Source organism: Phoxinus phoxinus (assembly GCF_949152265.1).
Source record: "Phoxinus phoxinus genome assembly, chromosome: 7".
Classification (NCBI taxonomy): Eukaryota; Metazoa; Chordata; class Actinopteri; order Cypriniformes; family Leuciscidae; genus Phoxinus; species Phoxinus phoxinus.
The window spans coordinates 37,928,931-37,945,666 of record NC_136882.1 but is presented as its reverse complement, the minus strand read 5'-3'; the positions used below and the strand labels follow the sequence as shown (position 1 = coordinate 37,945,666).

The 16,736-nt window shown below is 39.0% G+C and overlaps 1 protein-coding gene across 5 annotated transcripts in view; it reads left to right on the top strand.

Moving 5' to 3' along the window:
* The window catches only part of LOC307001282 (SWI/SNF-related matrix-associated actin-dependent regulator of chromatin subfamily A-like protein 1), a 28,264-nt gene that overhangs the window by 3,332 nt on the left and 8,196 nt on the right, over nt 1–16,736 (top strand). For all 5 annotated transcript variants that reach the window (XR_013798199.1, XM_079617576.1, XM_079617575.1 and 2 more), the window contains 9 exons: nt 136–186; nt 1,066–1,326; nt 2,795–2,845; nt 3,261–3,444; nt 5,781–5,931; nt 8,773–8,934; nt 12,532–12,597; nt 13,764–13,904; nt 15,772–15,990. Coding sequence is in view for 4 of the 5 variants with exons in the window: in XM_079617576.1 (XP_079473702.1) it covers nt 136–186; nt 1,066–1,326; nt 2,795–2,845; nt 3,261–3,444; nt 5,781–5,931; nt 8,773–8,934; nt 12,532–12,597; nt 13,764–13,904; nt 15,772–15,990 (1,286 nt within the window). In the remaining variant the exon portion in view is untranslated. The remainder of the gene's footprint in view (nt 1–135; nt 187–1,065; nt 1,327–2,794; nt 2,846–3,260; nt 3,445–5,780; nt 5,932–8,772; nt 8,935–12,531; nt 12,598–13,763; nt 13,905–15,771; nt 15,991–16,736) is intronic.

The window sequence follows — 16,736 nt, the reverse complement described above, 5'->3', positions numbered from 1 at the left end:
TGATGCTGAAAATTCAGCTTTGATCACAGGAATAAATTATACTTTATTATATATTAAAATAGAAAAGTTATTTTAAATTGTCATAATATATTTAAAAAAAAATTATTTGTATTTGTCATTTCTTTGTTGTCACAGATCCTGCTACAAAAATGTGGAACTTCAGCCTTGAGGATTACCAGATGCTGAGTACGTCTTCATGAGCATTACTTGGCATATCTAAGTACATCTATTACCTGTACATCTATTACCTGTACATCTATTACCTGTACATCTATTACCTGTACATCTATTACCTGTACATCTATTACCTGTACATCTATTAAACTTAGTGCTGGGCAACGATTAATCGCATCCAAAACAAAATATCATGTATGTTTACATAATATATGTGTGTGCACTGTGTATAAATATTTTATATATATATAAATACACACATGCATGTATATATTTAAGAAAAATGTTTCAATTATATATAAAATATTTTATATTTATATATAATATCAATTATGTATAAATATATATATACAGTATATACATGCAAATATTTCCTACAGCTGCAGTCCGTAGTTTTTCCTCTTTGTCGCCATCTCTGTTTGAAATCTGCAATTGCAGTTATTCGCGTAATTATCAACTTTACGTGGGTTGTGCCTCGGCACAGTGAGCGCGGATGAATCTGGTGTTTTGAGGAGAATGTGTGGCTGTCAGTCACCGCGCCGGTGTGGATACTGGCATTCGCAATCACAGATTATACTTTTTGGAAGTATGACCAACACAATAATTTTCACCGTAGAATGTAATCTGAACAAGTAACACCCACTTGTCTGACCAACTAAGGGGAAAAAAGCATTGCATTAAATCGTGCTGATTAATTTTGGATAATTTTGAACCCCCCAAAAAATGCTTTAAAAATATATACATGCATATTACAAAATAATGATACACAGCACACACACATATATTATGTAAACAAACTTATTTTGGATGCGATTAATCGTTGCACAGCACTAATTATAATGCATCTATTTGGTGTAGCGCAGGGTGTAATGGTTTTGGTGTGTGTTTCAGTGGAGCAGGCAGTGAGCTTCCCCTCCGTCTCTCTGAAACCTCTGGCTGGGATGGAAGGGCTGAATATTTCAGCGTCCACCAGTCGCCCCAAAGATGCGGCGGCTCTGGCCGCTCTGGTGCGACTCTGTCAGGGTTGGCAGAAACCAGGAGCCACGATAAAGGGGAAGTGCGTTTTAGTGTCTCGCTCTCGGCTGGAAGTCGATATTGGATACCAGGCTGATGTTATTGCAATCTTCAAGCAAATGCCGTCCAAATGTTATGGTGAGTGAAATAAATGTATTGCCAAAAAAAGTAAGAAGTCACTTTCCATGAATTGGGTAGATAACTGATCAAAATTTGATTTTCCTTTTCAACAAACGGTCAGTGAAAGTTTAATTGACTAAGTCAAACTAAATTTAATATGAACTGTTTTATTTTCTCTTAATTTTATAAGGTTTGTGCAACCTTATGAGGCATCTTCATAAAATTAAAGGGATACTTCACCGCTGTAAAGATTAATGTGTATTTAAAATGGGTCATTTATGTAGTAGAAATGTGAAATTGTTTTTGAATTTGGAGCCTTCTAGACTGAGAAATGCCAGAAAATGTATTTGTGGCTCATGTGGATGAAAGACAACAACTCCCAGAATGCACTTGCTTCACTGCCCTACGAGGCCACGCCTACCGGTAACAGCGCATTTAAACAACAAGGCTAGGCTACTAGTGAGTCTCCGTGACGAGTCTGCCCCGGGATTTCGAGACCGCCCAAAATGTCCAGGATACGGCTTTTGCATTCTACAGTCGCCGTTCATCATGTTTACTGCGGTGAGCAGGACGAGACTGACGGCCGCGGGAGAACGACGCGAGGCCGGTGGCGTGATTACTGATGAGTGGCGCCTGTGAGAGGCACCGGTCTCGTATCTGTCACGGAGGAGCGGGAATTTTCTTAGCAATGTTAAAACGCACATTAACCCATCACTTGTTTAGCATTCATGTAAACACTACGTTCAGATTCACCAATCAGAATGAATTCAGTTAGATTGAAACAAAATGAGTGCATGTAAACAATGAATGGCGACTACAGAAAGCAAAAGCCGAATCCCGGACATTTTGGACGATCTCGATGGCCAGACATGTCCAGGAAAAAGAGGATGGTAACCGCTACTACTCAGCTTTCTCCACAGAACAAGAGGCTGTTAGCTTTAGCTTCCAAAAAAAGTTGGCTGACACTATTTGTACATTCTGTGAGTGAGATCCCCTCTATGGGCGGGCTGAAAACATGCGGATCTAGCGCCTTCTACTGGCTGTAGTTTTTAGCCTCTGGCCAAAAAAAAATCCTCTGATGACGCGAAATTACGATTTTTGCGTCATCGGAGGATTTTTTACAGACAAAAAAATACATAAATCTCTCGTCTCAGGGGGATATGAGGGAGGGAAGCACGGTAATTAGAAAATACTACAGGTTTTCTACTGATACAAAGCTTAATGCTAAATCCTGAAGTATCCTTTTAAGTCTGTTAGAAGATTTTGTAATAATAAAAAATTACATTTATACAATTTAAAAGATATGCAATAAACTCTGTTACAGATTTAACCTAAATTTAGTTGCCACTCAGTAGTGACTAGATCATTTTTAATCCGTTTTTTGAATAATTTTGTTATTGACAAACTTACATTTCCCATAAATTAAAGACAAATGTTTGTTTGATGTTTTTTTATATCATTTTATTCTTTATTTGAATATTATTAGACATGAAGACCAGAAAGTGGACTTTCCTTCTGGAGGACTACGGGCAGCTCAGTGAGTTGTTTAAAATTTTGTTCATTTGATTTAAGTGAATTCTTTGTTCATGTACTGGTACTTGTTTATGTTTTGGCCTTAAAGTTGAGTACTGTATTTTCCGTAATATAAGTCACATCTAAAACATGCTGTGACTTACATAATGTATAATTAACATCAAGCATGCCAAACATGTGTAAAGAATTTCTGAGATTTTGAATTTGAGGTTTTCATAAGCTGTAAGCCATAATCATCAAAATTATAATTTTTGCATGATATTAAAATGTTTCGAGTTTCACCTGTATGTTTGAATATGAATATGTTTTATTTTATTTACTGGTATTTTACATCATTTCTGAATGTAATAAGAAAATGTGACTTGTGCACTGATGCAACCTATTCATTATTTTTGCAAATGCAATTTTCTTGTGTCTAGTGGTGGATCTGAACGAGCTGTCTGCGGTGGAGATTGAGCCTTTACCTCACGCTGTGCTCCAGTCCTTCAGCTCTCAGTTTGAGAAGAGCGAGTCCAGAGCTCCAGTTCTTCCTGAGGCCGATCTCTCACACGTAGATCAACATCTCACACGCAGCCTCATGCCTTTCCAGAGAGACGGAGTCAAGTAGGTCTCCATTACCAGACACCGTTTGGTTAGATAGAAAGTTAGTTGGTGCATTGGTAACACTTTAAAATAAGGTTCATTTACTAACTTAGTTAGTAAATAACTAAGAATTAGTTAAAGGAACACTCCGACTTTTTGGGACTTTAGCCTATTCAACTTATCCCCCAGAGTTAGATAAGTCCACACATACCTTTTTCATCTCCGTGCGTGCTATAAGTCTGTTTGACGCACCCACCGCTAGCCTAGCTTAGCACAAAGACTGGATGTAAATGGTTGCCACGTAGCATACTAATCCAAATAAGTGACAAAATAACGCAAACATTTTCCTATTTACATGTTGTGATTTGTATAGTCACAGAGTGTACAAAAAACAAAGTCACATGAGACACAGACATATTTTAACCGTATAAATACTGGGAACTATATTCTCTGAAGGCGAAGCACTGCTACTTGGGCGGAGTGATAACCGCATCACCTGAGACGCGCCGTGGTGAGGAGCAGAGAGTTCGTTCAGAGCGCGTCTCAGGTGCGCTGTGGTTATCACTCCGCCCTATATTCAGGGGATATAGTTCCCAGTATTTATACGGTTAAAATATGTCTGTGTCTCATGTGACTGTTTTTTGTACACTCTGTGACTATATAAATCACATATTAAATAGGAAAATGTTTGCGTTATTTTGTCACTTATTTGGATTAGTATGCTAGCTGCAACCATTTACATCCAGTCTTTGTGCTAAGCTAGGCTAGCGGTGGGTGCGTCAAACAGACTTATAGCACGCACGGAGATGAAAAAGGTATGTATGGACTTATCTAACTCTGGGGGATACGGTGAATAACCTAAAGTCCCAAAAAGTCGGAGTGTTCCTTTAATTAACTAAGAATAAACAATACTTCTTCAGTATTTATTAATCTTAGTTATTAATTTCAACATTTACTAATACATTAATAAAATCAAAGGTTGTATTTGTTAACATTAGTTAAGTAAGGAATAATTGACTCCAGGCCGTTGAATTATTCGAAAAATAATGCACACCCGAGGTGGTAATGCGGTCACGACGCGAAGCGGAGTTACACCTCGGGTGTGCATTATTTTTCTAATAATTCAACGGCCTGGAGTCAATTATTCCGCTTATACTACAGTTACCACACCTCGAAATATTGTTCAGATGATGTATTTCAAGACGTTTGTAAAGTTTTTGTCATTAAAACGCTCTTGTATGTAGGACTAATTCCTTGCACATCTAAACCCATGCTCCGTTGCTAATTCCAAAACGTAATTTTAGAGTTTGGTTCGGTTTGAGCCGCTGATAGCAGACTGATGCTGTACACACACACTTAACGACTAGAAACATTCTCTGACTGTGAATGCAGCAGATTTTAAACACCGCTGTGAACACACACTGAACGCGCTGAAAACGCGCGCATGATCAGTCATAAGTATCAAATTACATTCATAACCGGCCTTACAGTAAGTGTGTCCCCGGCTTTATGCAGTTATTAATGCAGTTATGAGAGAGAGAGAGAGAAGCGTGCGTCAATATTATTATTTATTTCTTAATTCAATTCGTTTTAATAAATTCGTTCATTCTTTTTTTCTATTGACAGTAGACTAGCCTAATAAATGAAACACAAAGTCCTTTTAACAAGTATAGGCCTATCAATAATTTATTTGTTATATTATCTGCACTAATTACGAAATCCCGTGCAGCAGGGCTATCAATTTATTTATATGCAGTTTATTGATTATATATAGGACTATATACTTTATTTATTCAAATTAAACTACATGTTTCCATTGATTGTGAAGTTAAACATCGCAGATCAAGCGCATGGGGCTGCAGTTTTTCTTGTTATGAATTGTATCCTATTTTCCGTTATTATTACAGTTGACTATGCGAAGTGATATGGAGCTGTAATGCGGTCAAGACCTGCCGGAACTACTTTAGCCATGCGGTTCCCTGAAAATAATTGCACACCGTAGAACGTTCGCCAACCAATCAGATTCAAGCATTCAGCGGCCCTGTAGGATAATGCACAATGAACAGTTATATTTTAATTAACTAACATTAACAAAGACTAACACTATAACAAATGTATTGTTCATTGTTAGTTCATGTTAGTTAATACATTAACTAAAGTTAACAAGTGAACCTTATTATAAAGTGCATTTTCTGTAGCTAAAACAGTCGAGCATGGCATTAGGTTAATAGGTTCGGTTTTCAGAGAATGCTTGATCTGATATAAATGTAAACCTTGAATGCAATGCAAGACTCTTTGGATAAAAGCGTCTGCCAAATGCATAAAATGCATGAATGTAATGTTTGCTAATGTCTCAGCTTTGCAGTGTCCAGACAGGGCCGTTTGCTTCTGGCTGATGACATGGGCCTGGGGAAAACGATCCAGGCCATCTGCATCGCTGCCTATTACAGGAGTGAGTGGCCTCTGCTGGTGGTCGCCCCGTCCTCGGTGCGCTTCACATGGGCTGAGGTACACACACTTACTTGTAGACTACAGGGATGTGGGTTTTTTTTTTAGGATGCATGTCACACCTACACTACCATTTTTGTTACAGTACAGTAAAAACAATGAGATATTATCACAACTCAAAAGAACTGTGACTATATTTTAAAATGTAATTTATTCCTGTAATCAAAGTTGAATTTTCAGCATCATTACTCCAGTCTTTAGTGTCACATAATCCTTCAGAACTCATTCTAAAGCCGCGTTTCCACCGAAATTACCCGGAACAATTTGTCCCAGGAACTTATTTCCCAGGAACTTTTTTTGCCCCAGACCGGTTGCTCTCTGCGTTTACACCGCGGTCTAAAGTACCGGGAAGATTATAACTGCGCGCGACTGCTACTCCCAGTCTGTGATGGACAGTAATCAGTTTTGAGCGCCACATTTATAATAAGTATGGAGGAGATTCAAACTGTGCTGTAGTTGTTTGTGATGTATTGGTTTACTAACGAGGTAACTTAATTGACAAAACGGCAGAAAAGAGACGAGCACTGATACTAAAGCGTGTTCAGAAAGCTCGTAATGCTATAAAATCAGACGATGCGGACATTGACCGTGAGATGGCTGGGACGAACGCGCAGAAAATTTCCTGTTACACAAATACGCTTAATAAAGTCTGAACCTCGTCGTCGGTCCAGCTGTGTTTTTTTTTTTATTAAATTCCATATTTGCAGACAGACGACTCTGCATGAAGCCACGAACCGCAATAAAGTTTTAAAAATTCCGGTTAAAATAGAATGTTGCGTGGAGTCATCCAATCAAAATGCGGCTTAAACACAACCAATCAGCACGTTCAGCACACAAGTCCCGCCCCCGAAAGTTCCTGAACTTTGAAAAAGTACCACCTCGCCAGCAGGGACTTTCGGAGGGGGAAATATTTACCCGGAACTTCATTTAGACCCTGATTCCTGCGGTGTAAACACACCAAGTACCAGCCCAAAGTTCCTGGTTCCTGGGGAAAGTTCCCGCGGTGGAAACACGGCTTTTGATGAATAGAAAGTTCAAAAGAACATTTATTTGAAATAGACACTGACACTTCTGATCAATTGAATGCATGCTTGCTGAACAAAAGAGTAGATCATACTGGTTTGGTTAAAAAAAACTATTTCCATCTGACATTCAGAATAAACAGTATTTGTGTGACTACCCGTGACAGATACATTATTTTTCATATTTTTCATGGGTTTCAAGCAGTGGTGAGTGCTTTAAGATGACACAGGAGCACGGCTAAAAATAAATTAAATGCAGTGCTCACATGTTTACCTAAGCACTAATAATCTTTATTAGGGCTGTCAAACGATTAAAATATTTAATCGCGATTAATCGCATTAATGTCATAGTTAACTCGCGATTAATCGCACATTTTTATCTATTCTAAATGTCTCTTGATTTCTTTTTGTCCCATTATTTTTTCTCATTTTAATGCTCTTATCAACATGAAAAAGTGGATCGGCTTGTTTTGTGCAAATGTTTTTTATTGAAAACAAGATTGGCATATACTGTTCAATTCCACACTGACATTCTCACTTGGAGCAAATAATCTCTCACACAATGTAACTCTGTCCATCAATAAAAGGGAGACAGAAATACTGACGAGGTGACGTTACTGATATTGACGAGTGTGCTGAGATCGCATCAGCGGTGTGTGTGTGTGCTTGGCCATCAAGTGGTATTTAGACTGGACGTGCTGCGATGATAGCTCAGTTCACAACGACAAAACGCACAGATCACTTTGGTCTTGTCAACTAACCCATTTGGCAACTTTTTAAAAGTAAACTTTCCATTCAGAATCGTATTGGCATCCATTTCGGCGTCTCGCGCTCATCATTCATCCACTCAAAACGTAACGTTAAAGAGGGTCGCAGTCGCACACCGGACGAGAAGCACAGCGCCGCGTATTTAAAATCCGAACACATTATTCTCTATGAGTGTACACACACCGGCGGCGCCATTCTGCGTTTTTATTGCTGGCCATAAACTGAGAAAGTGCGCGTCCGATGTGCTAGACGCGCTCAGTTGTCCTAGACACGGCTCGGCGCTTCTCGTCCACTCTTTGGCCGGTTCGCAAACCCAAACAAGTGTGTGCGGCGTGCTGTTGTTCTGTTTTGTTTCTGGTCTAGCTAGATCCGGTGTGGTGTTGTAGTTTTAATAACGTTATAGTTGCTGCAAAAGCATGTGAAAAAAACAACAAAGTTTGCTAGGCGTTAATCTCGCGATAAAATTCTTTACGCTGTTAACATGGGTTTGCGTTAACGCCGTTAATAACGCGTTTAACGGACAGCCCTAATCTTTATACATTATATTAAATTACTCTTCTTGCATTTCAATATTTAAGAGAATAAAAGTAGAAGTACCATAATACACTTGTTTTCTACATTAGAATAGTGGACTGTTTATAATTGGGTGTTTATTAAAAAGTAGTTCTGATAGTTGCTAGTTTATGAAGCAGCAATGCAGACACCAAAATATATAAAAAAAGATCTGTACACATTTTGCTATTGATAATAAATGGCATCTGTGTTTCTACACACCAAAAAGCACCAGCTGTCAAGTCATCTTTTTATAAGCGGATGCCTGATGTGAAATCTGATTTATTAATTCATATTTTCCGTCGCTGCACCCTTGAGGAAGGACAAATCCTCCTCTTCCCCAGCAGGGATTCGTCATGGTAAATTTTAAAGTTTGAAGGGAAATGCTGAAGATTTTGCAGTGTTCCTTTTGTAAGCTTTTAGTCACATGAATCAACTTCTTCAAAACAGCTGAAATTGCAGAAAAAGTCACTCAGACTTGATTTCTCTTTTCCCTCAGGCTTTCCACCGATGGCTGCCCTCCGTGAGAGCCGACAGCATTAATGTGGTGGTTACAGGAAAGGATAGCCTGCGCTCCGGTCTCGTCAACATCATCAGCTACGACCTGCTCAACAAGATGGACAAACAGCAGCCGTCCAGCCCCTTCAGTGTCATCATCATGGTGAGAGCGGAGACGCTCTTCTAATCACTCTCATTCACTGACTGCAGTAGTTCGTTATTTCAGGGTTCCCACGGGTCCTTGAAATCCTTAAAAGTTTGTGAATCTGAAAAAAACAAACAATTCAAGGCCCTGGAAAGTTTTTGAAAATAAACACACACAGATAAAGGTCCTTGAAAGTGCTTGAATTTATTTTGTGCAAGAAGTTTTCTGGAAGAAAATCCATATTATTCCCTCCGGTCCGCTAATGTGTTATTTCGCCAACGCTTCGTGGCCTATGCATACTAGCTTGCTTGATTATCATTAGTTACACGCATTTACACGCTACGTTAAAGGGCACCTATTATGGCGCTTTTCACAAGATGTAAAATAAGTCTCTGATGTCCCCAGAGTGTGTATGTGAAGTTTTAGCTCAAAATACCCCACAGATCATTTTTTACAACATGTTTAAATTGTCATTTTTTTGGGGCTGAGAAAAACGCACCATTTAGTGTCTCCTTTAAAAGTTAATGTAAAATCACACAAAAGATGAAGCATTAGTTTTACTGCAGAAAATCACTGTAAGAAAAAACACAGTATAAGAAGTTCGCTTCTTATCCATAAACTCTCTCTCTCTCCCTTTCATTATCATGGAACATAACGTTACACAGCGAAGTACAAATATATACACACTTTTTCAGTGGGTGCTTTATAAACTGTATATCTGTAAAACGACTCGATGAGCTCGAGCTGTCATAAAGTGCTCGCTCTCACTTTCATTTCTGCCGTGATCAGTAACGTTAGTCCTGTCGCTCCGGAGACTGTGCGCTGGATCACGAGAGCAGTTGTACTGATCAATCCTCGAGTAACAACTAGAGTAAATGACGAATGCTATGTTTATTCTAACATCCAAAAAACAAAACACCTCAATCGCTTTCGGAGACATTCTCCAGCTGCTCCAGCGGCGAAACAATGGCGGACTGTGTCCAGCTCACTCAGGGCGGGTCTATGCTCAAACTGCAGTGTCAATCAACAGTCGTGGGCGGGGCCTGTGTCCAGCTCACTCAGGGCGGGTCTGTGCTCAAACTGCAGTGTCAATCAAACAGTCCTGGGCGGGGCTTGTGCAATTCTACGTCACATTGCATTGATCTGAGAACAGCTCGTTCTGAGACAGTGCTTATGATTTATGGGGATTAAAAAAAAAACATTGGGTCTGATAAACGTTTTATCCGATAAGAAAACATGCATATAAACCGATGGAAACACATTTACTGAATTAATTTCCTGATGCGCATCAAAAAAAGACATGTGACTTTGCGATGGGACAGCATAACTGGACCAACCACCGGATCGATCGAACAGCAGGCATCCACCTCCGAAAGCAAGATAACTTTATGGTTATGTACTTCGTCAGTGTGCTCTGAGGAGATTTATTATATATGAAATTATGATATACAGTGGCTTCTCCTATTGCAGCAACTTTAATTTTTCTTAGTGATATTTACTGTAGCACCAGTTTATCAGGAAGTGACGATTTTGCTTTCTTCGGCTGGATGGAAGCGGTGCCTTATTCGCAAGTGTTTTATGCGATATCCCAATTTTGCACATAAGTTAAATTGCAACTTTGGATGGAAACATAGCTTATGAGAGTCCAGGTTTGTGTAACAAGTACGACAAAACTCTCATTTAGGGATGCACCGATACCACTTTTTCCAGACCGAGTCCGATACCGATACTTTCATTTTTGGTACTCGCCGATACCGATACCATAACCGATACCTGTATTTTTTATTTTCAATTAATTTTTAATTCATGCATTTGTAATTTTTAAATGTATTGGTAGAGAAACCAAAAGAATATCAATCATATTAGTTGTTTATTAAATTTTAACTTAATTTGTTCATCAAATATATATTTATTGCACTGCATATTCATTACTGTATAAATGAAATATAGATGGATCTTTTTGTAAAGTTAAAAAAGGTAGCCTATTTAGTCAAGAGCAGTGAGTAATTTATTTGTCCTTTGTTTGATTAACATTAAAACACAGCCGCAGATTAATTAAACTGCTGCACCTTTAAAACCGAATTAACGCACGGACCCCATTTGAATATACCGTCTGTTCACTTGAGATAAAACAGACTTTGTTTATCAGAATACTCGCCAAGACGGGCGTTTTTACATATTTTTTTTGTGTGAATTCATCCGTACAAGCGCAAGACGTGAAAGACTTCAATTCAGTGTTCGCGCGCTGAGACGCTGGTTTTCAGGGCGCGCGCTTTGGATGTTTGAAGTTCATGTAACTTCTTGACCTGCAAATGTCCTGTAATAATGCAGGCAACCACTCGTTAAACATAAATAAGGTAACAGTTCATGTTTTACTTACATATACGATTTCGTTTTAATCCAAATAACACGTGCTGAGTGAACGATCAGCAATCAAGAGCATTCAACAGAAGTGCGCTCTCTCTCTCTCTCTCTCTCAATGGTCAGTTATCGTTAATAATAAGCTACATGCCTCGTTTTACCGTACTTTCTTGCCATTGACATCCGACTGAACTACAAACTTTCCACTGACGTCTGATGCGCTCGACCAGCTCGCGCGTCTGTGCCGGCCGGGGCGCACTCAATCCACTGCGCGTTTTTCTCTTATCAGCTCCAGCGCCACAGCTATATAGCCGTTACTATATTCTGTTTAATATTTCAATAATAATATATATTTACTTTATAAACAGCCTTCTTTTTTATCCCCATTATAATTTATGTTGTCAGTGTTTCTTTGTGTGGACACAAACACTGTACACACGCTGACTGGTATCGGTTGTTGGTATCGAGTACGAGTACATGAGCTCAGTATCGGCCCGATACCCGATACTGGTATCGGTATCGGTGCATCCCTACTCTCATTCCAACCCAAATTTCTTCACTTAATTTGTAAATGCCTGAAGAAAATAGTTTTTGATAACATTTGAATACTCGCTGCATATTCAGTTATTATGGAATACATTATTTTACTGATAGTTGTGCTTCTACTGTCTCTCACTTTAGTTACATAATCACGAAATTCAGTCATTTTAGGGCCACAATAATCAGAAAAAGTCCTGATGTTTATCTGTCTGTTTACACCACCGTTCAAAAAGCTCAAAAAGTTTTTTTAAATAAATACTTTTGTTCAGCCGTGATGGATTAATTAATCAAAAGTGACACTAAAGATATTTTGATTGTTTAAATAAATAAAACATAAATAAATACAAAAGAAAATAAATGCTTTTGTATTGACCCAAAAATGTTTTTGTAAAGTTTCAACAGAAATATGAAGTAAATTGTGGCCATATAAAAGTATATTTACTTTTATCCACATGTCATGTGCAGGGTTTGCAATTTTTTACCATATTTTTTATCAAATTATGCAATATTAGTGTTTTTTTCTCAAAAAGTTTTAAAAAACTCAGTATTCTGTCTAGTAGCCACCTACTCAGCATCCCTATATCCTTCACATATCAAGACTTTATAAAGCTCCTTTGAGCTCTTCCAAGGTGGATCGGGATCCAGTAGCAGGATGTGATCTGAATTCTTCCTGTCTTCTGTTTGTTGTATGTTTGTTTGTTTGTTTCTGTACAGGACGAGTCTCACTTCCTGAAGAACATGAAAACTGCTCGCTGTCGGGCGGCTCTTCCTCTGCTCAAGGTTTGCTGCTTCAGGCTTATTTTAGGCATCATTCATAGAGGTGAACTTTAAAAACACTGCGGTTTGGTTGATCCTGCCCTGTGCTATTAAAGTTTTTAAGTCTGTCTAGAGTTCACAGACACTGGCTATCTCTCAAAACCATATGTAAATGCCTACTTACTGTAGCCGAAATTTTGCCCAGAAAACCATAAAAGCCTAAGGCAAGATATTAAGATATATATTAGTATGTTAATTTGACCTTTGTCTGTAATATACAGTTAGAATTCTAATTATTATTGTTGTTAATAATAATATTAAATATTATCTTTGTTATTTTACAGTAAAATAGAGGTGGTTTAGTTTATTTAATTTATTTAACAGTGACCATCCACAACAAATGTTGTGCCAGAGTTAGCTAGCTAGCTAATTTGCATCTGTGGTCCCTGGGCAGGATGTTTTTACATAAAATTACAGCACTCCATTACAATCCAGGAAAAAGAAGAAAATAATAATAATATCACATCACAATATAACAAATTGCAACATCACAATATACAATCACAACAAAAAAAATCCAAATGAATTATCACATGATTGATTTTTCTTAAGCCATAATTTAAGTGCACTAAATGATGTACACTTTGTAATATGAACAGGCACTGAATTTCATCTTTCTGCTGCTCTAAATGAAAAAGCTGTTGTCCAAAGACAGTTTTCTTAAAGGATCACTCCACTTTATTTGGAAATAGGCTCATTTTCCAGTTCCCCCAGAGTTAAACAGTTTTACCGTTTTCTAATCCATTCAGCCGATCATCAGGTCTGGCGGTAGCACTTTTAGCATAGCTTAGCATAAATCATTGAATCTGATTAGACCGGTGGCATCTCTCTCAAAAAAATGACCAAAGAGTTTTGATAATTTTGACTATTTAAAGCTTGACTCTTCTGTAGTTACATCGACAGAAGATGAAAAGTTGTGTATACTCTCATTCCTGCGTAATAATCAAAGAACTGCTGCCGTACCAGCAGCGCAATGATATTACACAGCGCCTGAAAATAGTCCCCAGCTCCGTAACTTAAACACACATCTGCCAAAAATAAAAATTGTCAACCATTTATAATTTTTGATAATAATGCAATGATGAAAACTTGTCTCTGATGCTGCTAATGAAAGATCTGTGATTAAACAGGTCGCTAAGAGAGTGATCCTGCTGTCGGGAACGCCTGCCATGTCCAGACCGGCTGAGCTCCACACTCAGATCCTGGCTGTCAGGCCGTCCCTGTTTCCACGCTTCCATGACTTCGGCACACGCTACTGTGATGCTAAACAGGTGCGTCCATCTCTATACAGGTGTGTCCATCTCTATACAGGTGCGTTCATCTCTATACAGGTGCGTCCATCTCTATACAGGTGTGTCCATCTCTATACAGGTGCGTCCATCTCTATACAGGTGCGTCCATTTCTATACAGGTGCGTCCATCTCTATACAGGTGCGTCCATCTCTATACAGGTGCGTCCATCTCTATACAGGTGCGTCCATCTCTAAACAGGTGCGTCCATCTCTATACAGGTGTGTCCATCTCTATACAGGTGCGTTCATCTCTATACAGGTGCGTCCATCTCTATACAGGTGTGTCCATCTCTATACAGGTGCGTCCATCTCTATACAGGTGCGTCCATCTCTATACAGGTGCGTCCATTTCTATACAGGTGCGTCCATCTCTATACAGGTGCGTCCATCTCTATACAGGTGCGTCCATCTCTATACAGGTGCGTCCATCTCTATACAGGTGCGTCCATCTCTATACAGGTGCGTCCATCTCTATACAGGTGCATCCATCTCTATACAGGTGCGTCCATCTCTATACAGGTGCATCCATCTCTATACAGGTGCGTCCATCTCTATACAGGTGCGTCCATCTCTATACAGGTGCATCCATCTCTATACAGGTGCGTTCATCTCTATACAGGTGTGTCCATCTCTATACAGGTGTGTTCTTGGTTCATACCTAGAAGTTCAGTGTAGGGCTGCACGATTAAAGGGGTGGTTTGGGGTAATTTCAACCTAGGGTCCTTTGCACCATGACCTCGAGCCAAACACCCCCCCTGAAGCTTTTTTCCCCTTGATCGAACATTATTAAAGTTAGAGCTTATTTAGAGATATTAGAATGGCTTAGTGCAGGCGCTAATGGATCCAAGGTTGTATCTGGTAAATTACCGCACTAATAATGCCCGGAATGGTACCAAACTTCTACAGTAGTACAAATAGGTTCTGTACTCGAGGGTTCTGTTATACAGGTTCTGTATAAAACGAGGCATTGGAATATATATATATATATTCCAATAAAAAAATCCATGGTGAATGTTGCTGATCTGTGGACACTGAATAGTTCATTCATGGCACAATGTGTCTCCTGGTTTCCACGTCAGCGCTGTTTGATCCGTTAATAACGGAGAAATGTGAATGTTTCTCACTAGATTTCGCAGCGATGTTATTACTTCAGTGGCGAGTTCAAATGCTTTCTTTACTGGATCTCGCTGTGTAGTAACAGTGCTGCTTGATCAAGATTGGCTCGCGCTGCATTGGTCCAAACTGATAAACGGTCCGTCAACCACACAATAACGAGTAGCTCAGTTTCGTTCCGCTGACATTACATTTGCCATTTGATGTTGGGCAATGTTGTGGTCGCGCCAGCGTCTCTTACATTATCCTACATTTGAAATAACTGGTCGGCAGGAAAAATGGTCCAACATTTTGGTTCGGTTTGAAAATGTGTACCGAACGGTTCAATACGAATACGGGTATCGTTACACCCCTAATATATATATATATATATATATATATATATATAAAAATATAGCTGCAAGCAGCGATTGCGGGCCCAATCGCTGCTTGCAGCTATATTTTTTATTGGATTTTGATTTAGTAGTAATAAAAAGAATTGGTAACACTTTAGTTTAGAGTCCAATTCTCACTATTAACGTGTTGCCTATTATCATGCATATTACTATGAAATTGGCTGTTTATTAGTACGGTACTTCTAAAGCACATATTAATGCCTTATTCTGAATGACCATATTCTACATCCCTTTATCAACCCAATACCTAAACTTAACAACTACCTTACTAACTATTAATAAAATAGCGGTCATCGGTGTGTGAAGGGTGTATAGTGAATGTGTGTGTCTGTCTGCAGCTCCCGTGGGGTTGGGATTACTCCGGCTCGTCTCATCTGAGCGAACTCAAGCTTCTTCTGGAGGAGTCTCTGATGCTCAGACGGCTCAAATCAGAGGTGCTCTCGCAGCTCCCTGCCAAACAGCGTAAGGTGGTCACAGTGACCACAGACGGCATCAACTCACGCACCAAAGCTGCTCTCAACGCCGCTGCCAAACAGCTCGCCAAAGGATGCCACAACGTGAGCGCAAACTACTATACATCTCTGAAAATAACTCATATTCTTTTTTTTGTGCTTTTATTTGGGTCATCTTAGGTCTGACAGAAAGTGGAAATAATATAAATGTAGTAATATACCGGTAGTATAAATAATTAGGGCTGTCAAACGATTAAAATATTTAATCGCGTTAATGGCATAGTTAACTCGTGATTAATCGCACATTTTTATCTATTCTAAATGTCTCTTGATTTCTTTTTGTCCCATTATTTTTTCTAATTTTAATGCTCTTATCAACATGGAAAAGTGGATCGGCTTGCTTTGTGCAAATGTTTTTTTATTGAAAACAACATACGGTGTTCAATTTCACACTAACATTCTCACTTGGTGCAAATAATCTCACACACAATGTAACTCTGTCCATCAATAAAAGGGTGAAAGAAATACTGACGAGGTGACGTTACTGATATTGACGAGTGGGTGTAGAAACGCATCAGCGGTGTGTGTGCTTGGCCATCAAGTGGTCAGACTGGACGTGCTGCGACGATAGCTCAGTTCACAACAACACAACACACAGATCACTTTGGTCTTGTCAATTGAACCATTTGGCAACTTTTAAAAAGTAAACTTTCCATTCAGAATCTTATTGGCATCCATTTCGGCGTCTCGCGCTCATCATTCATCCACTCAAAACGTAACGTTAAAGGGCGTCGCACACCGGACGAGAAGCGCAACGCCTCGTATTTAAAATTATAACACATTATTCTCTA